This window comes from Rhipicephalus microplus, chromosome 3, assembly GCF_043290135.1.
Source record: "Rhipicephalus microplus isolate Deutch F79 chromosome 3, USDA_Rmic, whole genome shotgun sequence".
In the NCBI taxonomy this organism is placed as follows: domain Eukaryota; kingdom Metazoa; phylum Arthropoda; class Arachnida; order Ixodida; family Ixodidae; genus Rhipicephalus; species Rhipicephalus microplus.
In genome coordinates, this window is record NC_134702.1 from 159,067,729 (window position 1) to 159,083,777 (window position 16,049).

General features: G+C 43.8%; 1 protein-coding gene across 1 annotated transcript in view; it reads right to left on the reverse strand.

Annotated features, from left to right (window-relative positions):
- LOC119170003 (LisH and WD40 domain-containing Lis-1) overlaps window positions 1-16,049 on the reverse strand; it is a 60,847-nt gene that overhangs the window by 16,796 nt on the left and 28,002 nt on the right. The window contains exons 8-10 of the mRNA XM_037421018.2: window positions 15,539-15,641; window positions 14,488-14,584; window positions 232-492 (exon numbers count right to left, since the gene is read on the reverse strand). Coding sequence (XP_037276915.1) covers window positions 232-492; window positions 14,488-14,584; window positions 15,539-15,641 — 461 coding nt within the window. The remainder of the gene's footprint in view (window positions 1-231; window positions 493-14,487; window positions 14,585-15,538; window positions 15,642-16,049) is intronic.

The window sequence follows — 16,049 nt, forward strand, 5'->3', positions numbered from 1 at the left end:
GTGCTGCAATTACATTTTCACCTAATAAAATGATTATGTTTCCTTTCAGGAACTTCTAACACTTCAACTTGTAAATGTTCCATGCCAATTGAATTCAATATAGCAAACACTATGTGAAAAACAATCGAAAGTTTGAATATTCACATGCCCTGGACGAAGACTAGTCTTGAAATGCCAGTTTGCTTCCCACACAGAACGCTTTGAATTGCGATAAGTGCCAGCACCACCCACCAGGGTGAAGACGGCCAGGCCCGTGCTGACGTCCCACAGCTTGATGGTTTTGTCCCGCGAGCCCGAGGCCAGGAAGGGTCCAGTGCCCTGGGCCCGGCCTGCGCCACTGCCAGCCGGCCGCCGGTTGCTGTCTCCACTGCCGTTGCCCCCCAGGTGCGGGTGGGCGCTCTCGGGTGCCCACGCGATGCACTCCACCACATGGTCGTGCTCCCGAAGCTCCAGCTTGCACTCCTTGGTGCCTACCACCCACACACGAACCGTCTGCACAAAACAACACAAGGATCAGTGAACACTTGGCTAAAACAAAAGCTTGGGTGAGTCGGCTCAAACATGGGAAGTTATAATATCTGGATTATCACGTCCCGAAACTGCGGTAGGATTACGAGATGCTGTAGTGGAGGGCTCCAGAAATTTCAACCATCCAGTGTTCTTTGACAGCCACTGATCATCGCACAGCACACAGATTTCTACAATTTTGCCTCTTCTGAAATGCGACTGCCACAACCAGGATCGAAACTGCGACTTTCGGGTCTGCAGCCACGCATACTAGGGAAAAATTAAGCAGCCCAAAAAAGATATGGAGCATGCAGAAAGACACACAAGTACATCCCTAAACTCAACTACTTTATTGCTTAAAACGCAAAGCTTTCTCAAAGCATGCATCAGAGCAACGCATGAAATCATGTGATGATACTACATGCCAAGAACAGGATAATCAAGGAATAGTGGCATTTAACGCAATAACATAGCTGTGTTCAGTCCTGTACCTGTATGTCCTTCTGTGTGTTCCGTCTTTTTTGCACTTTTGCATACTTCGAGAGGATCAGTGTTCAATTGATTCCTTACAATGCTAAATCTGCACTGCTGAAAGCAACCCTCGAAGTACCGGCTGCAAATATCAATACAGTGGAACCCCGATTATATGACTTTCAGGGGACCATAAAAAAACATTCTTATAATCCGGGCATTGTATAATTGAAAAACTATGATTACAATGCAGCGAAACCCTTACGAAAATGCCATATATCGCACTTATGTAAGTTATATGTGGCCACATATAAGCATATATGTCAGCATAAGTGGCTTCCGTTTACCATATATAGATGTATATCTGGCAGGGTCGGTTCATATATGGGGTTATATACAGCGGTATATAGAGCAGTTGGCCCATATTAGGAGTCAAATCCGGCCTTATAAGGCACCGCCACACCATATATAACATATAAAGTGAATCCTTATATGTGGAAGTGCTCTCTCTCTCTATATATATATATAGCACCATGATCGCAACCTTAAGCGGATTGTCATATATAACGATTCGTACACAAAGGTGACCTGCTTACTTTCTACAAGAGTAATAATTAAATATATTGTTTCTGCCACGCAAAAACAAAATTATAGGTCAGCTTGTGTACGTGATAGTTGCAACTATGCATGCATTCGTGTAGTTTGTACAAATTTTCCATAGAATTTAGGTTTGAAACAATAAGTTGCAATTAATACAACGTAAATAATGTATATCAGAGAAGACATGTTTTACAAGGAAGGAATCGTGTCAGGTCACAAAACATATTGAAGCTCCCGAACCTCGCTATTATTATAGAGCGATCCAATATAGTATTATGTAACAACGATATGCACACAACTTATATTGTTCCCATTAATGCATTGCTAGGAGTGGCAGCAAGAAATAGTTACTTCAATGCATTTTTAGCTTCCACATTGGTGGACAAAATTGCTAATTATTTGAAGGCTTTGATGGCTATATCCTCCCTTCATATAACAAGATTTCAGTTAACACTGTTCACCCCGCCCCCATCTGCGATTAGTGTGTTTTTAGGCACCGTTAAAGCCTAGCGAGTGGAATGGGTGCCCAAAGGACGATGGAGCCCGCGTGAGTTGTGCTCATTTTATCGGCTTCAATGGCCGCCGCTTGTGGGCTCAACAGCCAGAGCGTCTCTGCAGACCGGCCAGACGCCAGTTGCACCGCGACCTTGGCGGATTCATTAGCTGGCCATTTACCATCATTACATGCACAGTGCGATGTTTAAGGGAGTATCTTCAAAAACAAAAAAAGAGCCCATGTGAATGCAACTTTCAGGAAATATGAATAAATTCAATATGGAAGTTGTACTAATTCATTGCAAAAATACATCTTGCATTTCCTTTGGTTATGTATAACGTTCTTGGCTGTGCAGATAGTAATTTTATCAAAAATTTTATGATTGCACAAGTAAACAATTTCGTGTAATGTTTACAAGCGTCAAAATCTCACGTCATGCACAAATACGTTAAGAAGAGTGCCACTAACTAATAAACCATGTATTGAAACGCTGAAGCCTTATAGCAACATTTAACGTAGGCTGCCGAATTCACAAAACTTCTATTTTGTGTGAGTGTGTCATTGGTCGAGGTCACTAATGCACATGTGCCATCATCAGGGTTAGCTTAAACATTACCTTGCAAATACACAATTATGACACATTTTTGCGAATAAGGGCTGGCGTGATGCCTAAGACAAACTCTACATTATGTAAACAGCCCCTCGCTGTGCAGGCACATAATAATTAAAACTGCTTGCGAACATATCCTTTCAACACTAAAACTGTAGTGCATTTACTTATAAAATATGTATGTCAGTACATACCCACCAAAATGTGCTATTACACACTCGCGTAAAGAAATTTACCATATTTACTCTCGTAATGATCGCACTTGCATAATGATCACACCCCCAAATTTTGTCGTCTAAATTCGACTTTTTTTTTTCCGCGTAATGATTGCACCCTGAACTTACCGCATCAACATGTCATGTGCCAAGTCTAGCTGAACGCGTCTATTATTGTTTCTGTGATCTGAAAGCGGGCATCACTATACTAATGCTGTAAATTTACCGATTTAAATGAAACCATTCCTTATTTAGATGAAAGAAACTGTTGTGATGCGCGTGACGTACTCACAACCTCCATAAGTGACGCAAAGGAGAAACAAAATGCGGCGGCTTCGCTCCATGGAGTGCTTCGCTCCGTCAGCCGCCATGTTTGTTTTGATATCCCGCACTATTACAGCGGCGGCCGCCTGTTGGCCGACCTCTGTTCATCCGACAGCAATGTTTTCTTTTTCCCGAGACCAATTCTTTTTTGGTGTGCTTTGTGATCGTCTGTTGAAGCGCCATTTCACCATGGGGCGGTATGCGAGCTATACTGCCGTGTTCAAGCTGAAGGCGCTTGACTATGCGCTAGAGCACGGCAGCTGCGCTGCCGGCAGGCATTTCGGCGTCAACGAAATCTGGATCCAATATTGGAAAAAACAGCGCGACATGCTCATGGCTATTACAGCATGCGATGGGCTTTCCGCGGACCCAAATCTGGCAAGTTCCCTGACAATGAAAAGGCAGTCCTCGAATACGTGAAGGACATGCGCAAGGACGGTTATGCAGTGTCATTAGACATGATACGGACGCAGGCGTGCAGTTTCCCGGAAGCTGGGAATAGCCAGAAAGGACTTCCGCGCTAGTTCCGGCAGGATGACAGCTTCATGCAGCGAAATGGACTGTCGCTGGCATTTTCAACGCGCTCGGCGGAACGGAAGATGACCCTCTGTGGGAGAGTGAATACACTGCCGGTTCCGACAGAGAATCGCGCGGCGACGACACTGACGCTAGTGATGCTTCAAAGTCTGAATGGACGTTAGGAGGTCAGAGAGATAAAAAATAAAAGGGCAGTGTGCGATGCATGCAGCTCTTGCGTAATGCGTGCATTTTATTACAAAGGTAAGCCTTAATTTACTTTTATTTTTGGTTATGTTCATGATAGCTACCGTAAGAATTCTGATTAGCGACGTTTATTTGTGTTTCCGGTGCTCAGAATATTTGTTCACGGAAAATTTACTCCGCGTAATGATCGCATCCCAAAGTTGGAGTCAATTTTTTTGAAAAAAAAAAGTGAGATCATTATGCGAGTATATACAGTATGGACACCAGGACACTAGCATTTCCTTCAATGTAGCCAGATATTTTAGGCCATGTGAGAATGATATGAGTGTATTATTATCATTACTATATTTACGTGTGTTTTAATAAGGACATGTAGTGAAAAATTTATTTTTGCTAGTTTGGTTCTTCAAAGCAAGGTGCGATGCTCACGAATCAAAATGGAAAAACTTAGGAATAGCCCATAATTTGGTTTCCACCATCCACAATTCGGGTGATATAAGTGTAAATTTGACTGGAATGCATACATCACAGGCAACAATATCGTTACAGATGTCGCAACATTGCGTGGTTATCTTGAGTAACTGCACTACCCGCATACATAGTAACACAAAATAATGTGATGTCACATTTTAACCCGTGAGCACTATTGATAGTTTTACGCAAGCCGATAAATGAACTGGTTTGATGCATTAGGGCTTGCTACTGTGCGAAAATACTGGGTGACCATTAAGCTCCGTTTTTCAGAGTTGAACGGGATAGCAATATCCTGTTTCTTCTGCGCGATTCAACCACTCAGTGTGTACTTTTCATTGTATGATGCTACTTGAACAATTTTAATTGTGGAATAGTACTGTGTAATTGAGAAAGTTGAGTGTCTTGTCTCAATGAAGGTTTCGCACATGGCTGCATTTTGTATAAAAAAAAAGGTTAGTATAGTTGAAAGCACAAGCAATATTACGTTATTACTGAGTTGCGTGAAAAAATTGAAATACAACACCTGGACACAACGCACACTGACAACTGAAACTTTGTTGGAGAAAACAGACCTACATATGTGGTTACGAGACCATGTGCAGTGAAAGAAAATGATTAGATGAGCTTACATATTGTATTAGTGATGCGCTTCCAGAAAAGCTACCTCAGTGGCAAGCAACATAACTGATTGTTACAGGACACATGAACCACCAGCTTTGTTTATGAGATACGCCTCTTCAATTTCCCACACTACCGTATCCCTGAATCTAGCTTTAACTACTGTATCATCAAACAAGGGCGCGCAGCCGCACTCTCTACAATGTGATGATTGCTTAGAGCATGGTTCTCCCTTTAAAGAAGCTTTGCGATTCACAATTAGTTTATTGAATCCTAAATAATACTTCCCGCACGACAGCGCAGTGCCGTACATTGCCCAATGTCCACCCAGTGAAAAAAAATGATTAGATGTCTGCTCATCTAATAATTTTTTTCCACATCACGTGTTCTTGTAACGGCATATATGTCTATTTTCTCCAATAAAGTTTCAGTTAGTGTGCGCTGTGTCCAGGTGTCTTCCTTTTGCACTTCAAATTTTTTCAAGTGAAAAAAAATGATTAGATGTCTGCTCATCTAATAATTTTTTTCCACGTCACGTGTTCTTGTAACGGCATATATGTCTATTTTCTCCAATAAAGTTTCAGTTAGTGTGCGCTGTGTCCAGGTGTCTTCCTTTTGCACTTCAAATTTTTTCGCGCAACTTAGTTAAGATGGATTACCAACTCGCCCAACAGACCGTGCTTCTCAATATTGCGTGTGTAAAATGTTTTAGAAGTTTATGCACCCACTACGCAGTCGTGAGGAAATACGGGCAGTAACGTTTGTGCCTTTTTTAATGGTTGGCTGTTTTCAGACCGCCATGTTACGTTGGTAATAACGTGTTATGATGCCTGATGACAGTGCACGCTTTTATCATGCAATATTGCTGCTATATTAAATGTTGTGCTGTGAAAGCTGTATACAGGATGCGTGTATTTGTTAAGCATGACAGAGGAAGTTATTCACGCTTTATTTCCAAGCAGACGCCTAGCTGTCAGGTACAGCACTCGCTTGCCATGCAAATAGCTTGCGTGATTTTTATCATCACTCAGAGCCGAAAATTTATATTTGTTTTATTTGCATTCTCTCAATTTTCGGTCATGGACAAGACGATTTTTCACTCTGAGCCACCGACACCTATGCCGGAATTTCTGCAGAACAAGCTGTTTACCGCTGTTGCGTTAATTATGCATTATTGGCAGAACGGAAAGTGGATTAAGTTTACAAAAGACAATTTTTAGTGTCCTGTAGGCAAGAAATATTGCTAAAAGCCTCCGTTCCCCCGCGCACAGAGACCTATTGACACCAGTTTTAGCAGTTGCGCTATAGGCCATTCGTAGTCACAATACTCGTACATGACAAGCTTGCATACCAATCACTTTTGACCGAACTCCATAAAGGTTGATTATCAACTCATTTAAGTTATTCAATGCACACACAGTTCATACGGTCAGTAGCAAGTCAATATTTCGTTTCGACTCACTTTGGTTGCTCCATCGGCACGCCAGAAAAGTTTTAAGTAAAAGAACTGTGGAAAATTTGCTTACGAAACTCAAACTGTTTCTTTTATGCTCTTTATTTTAAAGTCGGAATCAATAAAGCGAAATATTTACTTGCACCATACTATGTTGTTGACCATAGGTTCAAGATAAGAAAAATCGCATGTAAGACTGGCGTATTTCAAAAAAATTTTTTACCAAAAGAATTACAGAACGGAACCAACTGCCTTCTAGCATTGCCTCTACTATCTCAAGTTATTCGTTTTATTCCATGTTAGAATTAGTGTGCTGCATTTTTCTTCGGTGTGTTACATATTTATTAATATATGTATTTGTGTTGCAGATTGTGATTGAAGAGACTTTGATTGCAGTGAAAGCTCGTTAATTTGAACTTTAATAATTCGAATTTATGGATAATTTGAACTGTAAGTTATGGTCCGGTCAAGCTTCATACAAGCCTATGAATAAAAAAGCCCGTTAATTCGAACGCCAGTAGGTTCTGCCGCGGATAATTCGAACTACGCGCCGACGGTTTGGCTAGTCACTCGATAGTGCGGCTGCCGAGTTACAAGGCGGTATTGACAGGGAGCGGAGTGAAAAACGGAGAAACTGGCACGGAGGCCAGAGTGCAAAAAAATAGCGCCACCTACTCTTCGCCCCTCTCCCCTCACAATCTGTCTCTGCGGCTGCCTGCTCTCCGTCCTAAGTAACCTCCAAGATTTGTTTTTTTTTAATCACCAATCTCGGAGCCTTTGAAAATCCTGCGAGGTTGTCGCTACCAGCACACAGCAAAGCGTGTACGTCGTAGTTTCGTCGAGCCTTTTCAGCAGTCTATGTCTCGGGCGTGCGTCGTACACCTCGGTTGTTGGTGCTGGGAGTAGCTTCCGACTGTCGCGATTCTTTGTGTTGGTGTTAGGCCTCGGCTAACCTTGTTGTGGTAGCATCGGCAGTAGTTTCCCTTCTGTCGCGATTCTCCTGCTCCGACCTAATGGCATGTGCCTGCGGCAAATACCGTGCCAAAACACTTCCTTCCAGCAAGCACGACAAGCTGGCCTTCCTTCCAGCAAACACGACAGCGGTACTGCAGCCCATGGACCAGGGTATAATTAGAAATTTAAGGGGAGACGCTCCTCGAAAAGTTTGTTATTAGTATAGTTTTTCATGCAGATTTCAAATATGCAATCATTTTTTGTGTAGCTGCTATAATTATTGAGTTATGCCATAAACAATAGCAAAAAGTTACATTTTTTGCGGGCACTCTTTTATGTACTAAACTTTCAGTAAAAGCACTGTGTCTGATCTTATTTGACTCTTGGTAGATTGAAAAGTGCAAATATCTATATAGATATGTCACAGAAATATTGGAACCAAGAAAAAAAAAATTGTATTGAATGACTTATTATTTTCAATCTCCCTTGAAACAATAAGCTAATATTTTCACAACTAATGCTGGTAGGCATTGCAATTTAGAGTAGATATTTGCATTCTGCATGTGTTGAAGAATATGTGTGCCAAGTTTCGTTACTATACAATGAATATAAGTTTATAAGTTTCTAAAAGGCTGCACGGAAAACGTGAAACTGTCAGAAAAAATGAAAATGAGAAAAACAAGTTTGAAAGTTCGCAAAGTTGGCATTTATTAGGAAATCATTCTTTTTGCATCAAATTGGGGCACAATGAAAAGTACCTTGCCTTGAATGCACTGCAAGTGTCTAGAAGTCCCCTGCACCATAGCTTGGTCCTTCACGGCTCTTGCGGTCAGTGTCCTCAACACGAGCTCTCTTCGCTGTGTTGCGACGGTGTGCCCTCGCTTCTGCAGTTTGCTTCAGGTTCATCTTCCTGATGCGCATGACGTCACAGTGGTCACCATGTGTGGCCAGATCTTGAGGGGAGAATTCCAATGCCTTCGAGCACTTCTTCAAAGCCCCTGTGGCCTTTGTTGTACCAGAGTACAGCAAGAGCGGTGACTGTCTCCACAGTTGTTCTGGAGGCGAACTTTGTTTTTGGACATAGCAGCCATATCTTGCTGTTCAGCGATTCGGCTGCATTCTGTGTCTTGCCATGAAGGCACCGAATAAGGAGTTTCTCCTCTGTAAGGCGCTTGTAGATAGGCATAATTGCCAATCCTTGAGCCTTCGTCAACAGTGGGGTGTGGCGTGGTGCAGGCTCCCCCAGTGCTTCCGCACGCTTGTGCTTGCACCACGAATTTGGTCCCGCGGGACAAAAGTTGTGGCTACTGGCACCATCACTGGAGCAGCAATGAAAATACGATGCCCATATGGCAGTGTACATATTTCGGACACTGTCCTTGTTGCTCGTGATGGCGATCTTGTAATATGTTTGTAGTTTTATTATTGTCGCATCTTTCAGTTTTTTGCCTCGTGGCAGTGGCGTTGCCAATTTCCGTAGGGCAGTTCCCAAGCGCTTTGCAACGTGGTTCGTGCACTCTTCTTTGTCAATGGGGGTGTCACAGTATACATTTGCCTCGCAGACTGCAGTGTAGGCCTTGCTGTCACCATCAGTTAGAAAGCTGGTGAATCACAGTGGAGTTTCATAAGACAAGGTCCTCTGCCATATATTGACAGCTGCCGCAGGTTCCATTGCATGGGATGAGCAGTCAGTGTTTTTTTGGCAAACTGGAAGATGAAAAGCTCACCATATCTCTTCATCCTCCCCAAGGTCCCTGTGTATACTGCAAGCATGGCAGTAGTTCGAAAGAACTTCAAAATCGAGGCAGAGCCCCGTGTCCAGGGACACGACTGTGCCCACTCCATTGTGGCTTTTATGACCTCTTTTCTGCCAAGTGCCATCAAACATGACTGGCACATCTCTGCCGCCGACTGCATCCTTCGTGATGTTTCGTGCCTGGTGCAAGTTTTTGCTCACTGCCGTCACCGCCGCACCATGGAGCTTCTTGCAAATGCCGTTGAATGTCTTGTGATGCATCGGGCTCGGAAGACCGAGAATCGCACAAAATCGTGAAAGTTGGTCGTGGCCTGCGCCTATAGCGCGTGCTGCCAGAACTGCCTTCACGTTTACAGCAAAGCTGTCACGCAAGCTGCCGCTGTCAAAACGAGCGCTCGTTCCTTGGTCCCCGGCCGAAGCAGTACGTCTCGACGTGTGCGTGAACGAAAGTGCAGATTCAGGGCAATTCAGAATTTTGACAGCACAATTCGAGGAATGCCGAAAGTCCTTTGCGCTTTCCAGCTGCCTCTCGCACGCCGAGCTTCCGTTCGCGGCAGGTTGGGCATTGCGCACCCGCCACAAGTGCCGTCAGCGCATCGATTTCACAAAGCAGCATGTTCGCAGTAGCAGCATCTACCGGTCTACGTTCACTCTCGAAGAATCCAATCTTCCTTTGGGATGCACTGACGAATTCCACGGCAGCGGCTATTTCACAACCACTGTCGCAGGGTTCGGTGACGGTGTTAGGCCTATCCGAAGTCAGAGCGTCGGGGCGTTGGTCGGGGGCGACATCGTCGTTCGCTGTCACTTTGCGAAGCATCCTACGCCGTTTCCCTCGATACTTGTGGCGAGTTCTGAACTTTCGATTATCTGAACTGCACTTCTTCGGGCTTGCCATGACGCAAAAATGCAGAGAAACGCAGAAATTCTCGATCGCGACGTCCGAGGCTTCGCTCTTTTGCCGGAGAGATAGGAGGGGGAGGAGCGTGGAGCGCACCGCCGTCCAATGGCGGCCTCGCGCTGTGTGCCGCGATACTCAAAACGCGTGACGTACGCGTTGTTTTTCTCGTTTTTTGTTTATTCTGCGTGAAGGCACGAGACTGGCTACTAGTGGATTATGAAGGATACGGCCTTCGCAGCATGCGTGCACGATTGCAAATGGCGGCCAACGCGTCGTTTTCGCGACAGGACGACGCGAACTTCGCCGTTTTTCGCGACTTTCGCGCATTTCTCGCGTCACCGCTGCCCACTTGGAAGCATTTTTTGATAATTTCTCGTGCGAATTTCAGCTTGATATTTTCAGAAGTAATAGATTATAGTCCAAGGATGCCAATACAGCCGGAAAAAAAAAAGCGGAAATTTTCCGGAAAACCGCGACTTTTCGACCCGCGTCTCCCCTTTTAAGGTCATTTTATCGGCGTCATATATTGAAATTAATTATTTTGTGCAATAACTAGCAAGTGACACTCCTAAGTGCACAACACATGCTTGTGCGTGCTTGAGAGCAAGTGACAGCACTTACGATATCAAATTGCTTTCGCCACTGTGGCTTCAGCACCGAAGCTCTGCAAGCTGATGAGCCAGGAGTGCTTGAACACGGCGTCACCGCCCCCATGGCGGACGTTTCGAAAGACGTCTGCTTTGCGGACTACGTCGATGTGGACTCAAGTGCAGTGGTGTGTGGTGCACTCACGGATTGCGACATAATATGTCGGGTGAGAAGTGCAGAACCTGTCGCTACCAGTGACGATGACGAAGAGGAAGACGAAGCACCAGTGCGGCCCTCTGCTGCCGAAGTCATGGCCGGATTGAATGCCGCCAGTCTTTTCTTAAGTTTTGAAGAAGGTGGAGAAGAAGCCTTCTGCCAAATTCGGTCGTTAGAGCAAAAAGTGCTGGCTGTCGCCTTCAAGGAAAGAAGGCAAACCGCTATCACAGATTTTTTCAAAAAATAAATTATGCCCTACTCGCAGTGTACTATTGTTCTTCCCTTTCGTTAGTTCGATCTTTCGTTAATTTGAACTGAGGCAGCTTCCCCTTGCGGTTTGAATTAACAAGCTTTTACTGTATTTGTTTGGCTGACCATGCATCTTTTTTGTGTTCTACTTTTTGTAAATGCTCCCCCACTGTAATTCCGATTAGTGCCGTGGGTAATGAAATAAATAGATAAATAAATAAAATGTTGATAAATAAGCAATAAATTTAGGCACAAAGAATGTATCTTTTTACGGAAAGTGGACTAACAGTGACATGTGCCCACCACAAACTTTAAATATGTTGCCTAGTTACACTTTTTAGCAATAATTTCTTGAGAATAACCCAAGATATAATGAGAAAAACTTGAACAAGAATGTTGAGGGGATATGTACTGCCTTTGTTTTGGAAACGATGACGACTGCATGCAGACCTTAAAAAAACAGCTATATTTCTAGCTGAAGAATGATTTGTGGGGCTATAATTTATGCCGTTCACACAAGCTGAACTCTTATATATGTATCGTCTGAATAGCTATATATAAAGGTATCCGTGTAAGGCCATGTTTAACCTTATATAGATGTTTCTATATAGAGCCATATATAGATTATTGCCATATATGGTCATATACAGCAACACCCATATGTGGGTATATAAGGGATTAGGTATATCAGGTTGTATAAGGCCCATATATGGCTACATGAAGAATTGGGCATGTACGGTTATATAAAGCCCATATATGGGGGTTCCATATAAAGCCTGATATGCCCAATTCCTGATGTAGCCGTATATCTGGATTTTCATACAAGTCCATATATAGGATTTTTGTAAGGGCACTCAGCGTTGCCTGGAAAACAGGTACAGACCGCCTGAATAAGCCCAGGGCACGACCTTGTGCCTCTGTAAGGAAGGTTGATCATCTAATGGCAGTGTTACTTGGTTGAGGGAGATATGAGCGAATCTTATTCTCAACCCTAAAAAAAATCGAACCCAAAGGACATCTTTCTACCAAAATATATATAGTCTGAAAATTGTTTGGGCATGAAAACGATACCGAAACCGTGTTAGCAACAGCCCCATACCAGCAGAGTGAGACAGTGTGAACGCTATTACATAATGGTGATGAACCACAAGTTTGCATAGAATGCCTTGGTGCAATACAGAGTTGTGCTCATTGTAATTTGTTGCCTTGTGAAGTACAACTAGTGGTGTCGCGCTGTTATTATGAACCTTGCCGTCAAGTGAAGTAGTTTTGCACTCAGCTGTGTTGCGCCCCTATGCGAGCGCAAGCCTGTGACTGCGAGTGCCACAAAGGCAGAAGATCAGCTCTACGTCGACCAGGAAAAGTTTCCACAGACTCAAAATGTGAAAATATCAGCTTTTCGACCGGCTGAAGCTACACCATGTAAACAGAGCTTGACCTGGCAACAAGACCGGATATGTATGCACGCGATCGAGGCGTATGTAAAAAAAGCACGAACTGAAGAAAACATCCTGTCCCACTCTCTACTTGTCCAATTGTCATTCATATTGTGCCCTCGTGACGTTTGACTGAAGTAAAGATGGTTTTTTCTTTCAGACAAAATCTGGAAGTCATAATATGAGAGGTCGGCATAGAACTCCGACGCATAACCAAGGTTTCTAATACATTATTTGTATGGGGATTATGCCAGGACCAAACCAATTCGTTGCAAAATGCAGGTTGTTGCAAAAGTGGGGGATGTATAATTGAAGTTCCACTGTAACAGCTTTGTATACTAGTAGACACATGAGCTACCCCACAAACATTTACAAAGCATTGTCACATTTGCACATGCTTTAATCTAAAGAAGCCCAAGCCAAAAATTGCTTTCATCTTGTTTTCACACATAAAACTGACAAGATGGTCCTGCACTGACAAATGTGCGAGTTTCAACAACGATATGTGGCCATAAGCACCTTCACCTGTCAGCTTGGCAGTGTACGTGGTGCATGCCATTGTAATGTGCACAACACAATTTCGATCAGCAACAACAGTCATACACCAATCGTGCTGCTGAGCCGATCACTGAAGACGCTCCGAGATAAGTTGTACTGGTGCATTTGATATCGGCCACGATCACGCCATAAAGCATTTACCCACCGCCGTGGTCTAGCGGTCACGGTACTCGGCTGCTGCCCCGACGGTCAGTCGTCAGCAGTCAAGCTCCACACCACACCACGCAAGCAATCGCTCATCATCGCATTCACCTCTTGCCCTTCTACTGCTGGGCATACCATCATGCAGTTAGACAAACTTCTGAGATTACCACAATTTTAAAAACCACGCTTCGACCAGGCGTAGCTGCTGCAGTCTCTGAAGCCATCCTCCGACCACATCTAGCTGCACCAGCCTGAACATGCCACAGCGAAAGAAGTGGGGGATGGTCTGGGATTGCGAAAGTATAGAATAACGCGACAGTTCCATTGGTTACATGAGGCAACACACGTGCAGCAGCTAAGTAAGGAGAGTTTTGAACCCCCTTAACATTAAGAAAAGCTGTAGATGCAAGGTATACGCCCCACATTGGTCAATCTCCGAATTTCGACCTGCAACAAACTACATAGTCGAAATAGCTGATCTGTGAACTTCACGCCTTTGCGACATGGTGTCTTCATTTGGAAACCCCACCAACTTTTGCTGTTGTACAATATTAATAACGGCAAGAAAGAGACCAGCCACATTGAACTAATACTAATTAGTCATACTCCTTAATATCACTTTGATATGTGGGGTTCAACATCCCAAAACCACCATATGATTATGAGAGACGCCGTAGTGAAGGGCTCCGGAAGTTTTCACCACCTGAAGTTCTTTAAAATGCGCCCAAATCTGAACACACGGGCCTATGGCATTTTCACCTCCATCGAAAATGCAGCCCCCACAATTTAATATCACTTTTAGTTGAGATATCTAGACACACAGGATCGCTTTGTTGAAAGAAGCACTATGTTTAATGAGCTGTTAAGAATGGGACAATTTGGTAGGAATGTAAAAAAAAATGTTTAACTTATTAGGAATGCTCACTATAAGCAGATAACATACCACTGTAATTTGAGTGGGTCGTTGCATTCGGTTTACGAATAAAGCCCGACCGACTCACTACAATGAATAGATTTTTTGCACTAATGGTATTTAATTGCTATGACATGCTATACCTCCACTCACACTAAATTTGGTCTCCATAACCTCGACATCAAATCATACAAATTTCACGTACATTAGGCAGTGGACCATAATGCATGTCGCAAAAAGTTTAATTCTGGGATGAAAAGGATTGCAAATGCTTGACAGACCTGGTCATTAGAACAGCTGGCCAAGAGGGAGCCATCGGAGTTGACTCTGACCATGCGCACCCACTCCCGATGGCCTGTGAACGTCTTGACACAGTACCTGCACACACACAACAGATCCACGTTTTGTTGGGAGACTGAAAGCGCACAAAAGACGCGGACAGTTTAGAAATGATTTAACAGCAAAAGATTCGAGCACTGGCACCTCAGGTCTGCCAATATTAAAAAAACATTAGGTTACCGACTGCTGGGAGGATATTTAGACAAGTAATAAAACGTACTTTCTAAACAGAACTTGTTGCACCTCAGACAAAATGACCGATATCACAATAATCCTCAAGGTAACCCTTCGACTAGTGGCAACAAGGCCATGTTACACATTTTCAGCATTTCTCCAGATGAGTGATTGCTTCACTGGCCAATACACAGTTATCGAGGCCAACTTCTGAGCTGTTTGCGATATAAACTATGAAAGCCTTATGAGCAAGAAGCCTCATCATACCAGGGTACGCACCAAGAAAGCATGCAAAAAACTCGAGAAGTCGGAGTTCGGGTTAATGGTGTCCACTGACACTTGGGGATGAAATTTTTAAGACTGCCAGTTGATGCAGTGGAGGGCTCGCAACAATTCCACTTTACAATGACGATGCGACCGAGGGAGTACCCACTTCAGTGGAATCGCAAATTACGAACGCCTTTGGCACACAGTTCAAAGCGAGGGCCCGACCCCAAATGTGAAAGCCACATTGCATTGCAGCTCGACAGCAAATCCAAGCAAGCCGAGATTACAACATTTTCAAAATACTCTCTCACCACTTGACCTGGTTACCTTTGTAACTTTAGGATCTTTACCTTCACAGCTACAACATTTCTGAAGCCCCTGTCAATTTCGTTGTACCTGGGTTCAGACTGAAGCTGCAGTATGGCGGCATTTACTTCAACAAACAGTATGCTTCACACAGCCTCGGCCCACGCAATTATGAACAGACACCACTGAAACAACGGGAGCCATTATTTTCTCCAGGAAGAGGCACTCCTCAACGAGCTCACTCACCCCGTGGATACCTCCCACATCTTGATGGTCTTGTCTCTCGAGCAGGACACCACGTGGTCCCCGCTCGGCAGGAAGGACACTGACGACACGTTGTGGTCGTGTCCTGAGACAAGAGTGAAGGAGACAAAACGAAGTCATGAATAGAGAAAACACTTTCTACGAATAAATGGCTTTTAACTTTACAGCATTCCAGTATGCAGAAATCACTCACAAAGTAACAAACATTGGTTGCTTCAATTACACAGCAACAACCTCGATATTACACTTTTCACAACCATAAAGCACTCTTATCAATGTGCCACTACGAAGATCCTATGACAACTTGCCGAAAAGAAAAAAAACATGCATCTTGAATGCCTAAAAAGCTGAAACTCATGTGCGATTTGTTTCTGTGATGGGTGCCACGAGCACCCATACAGAATTGGCCCAGGCCCTCGCAGGTGTGTAGAGAGACAACCATTCATCCTACGAAATCCTACAATGAAGATGCAATAGGCTCCCCTCATAAGCT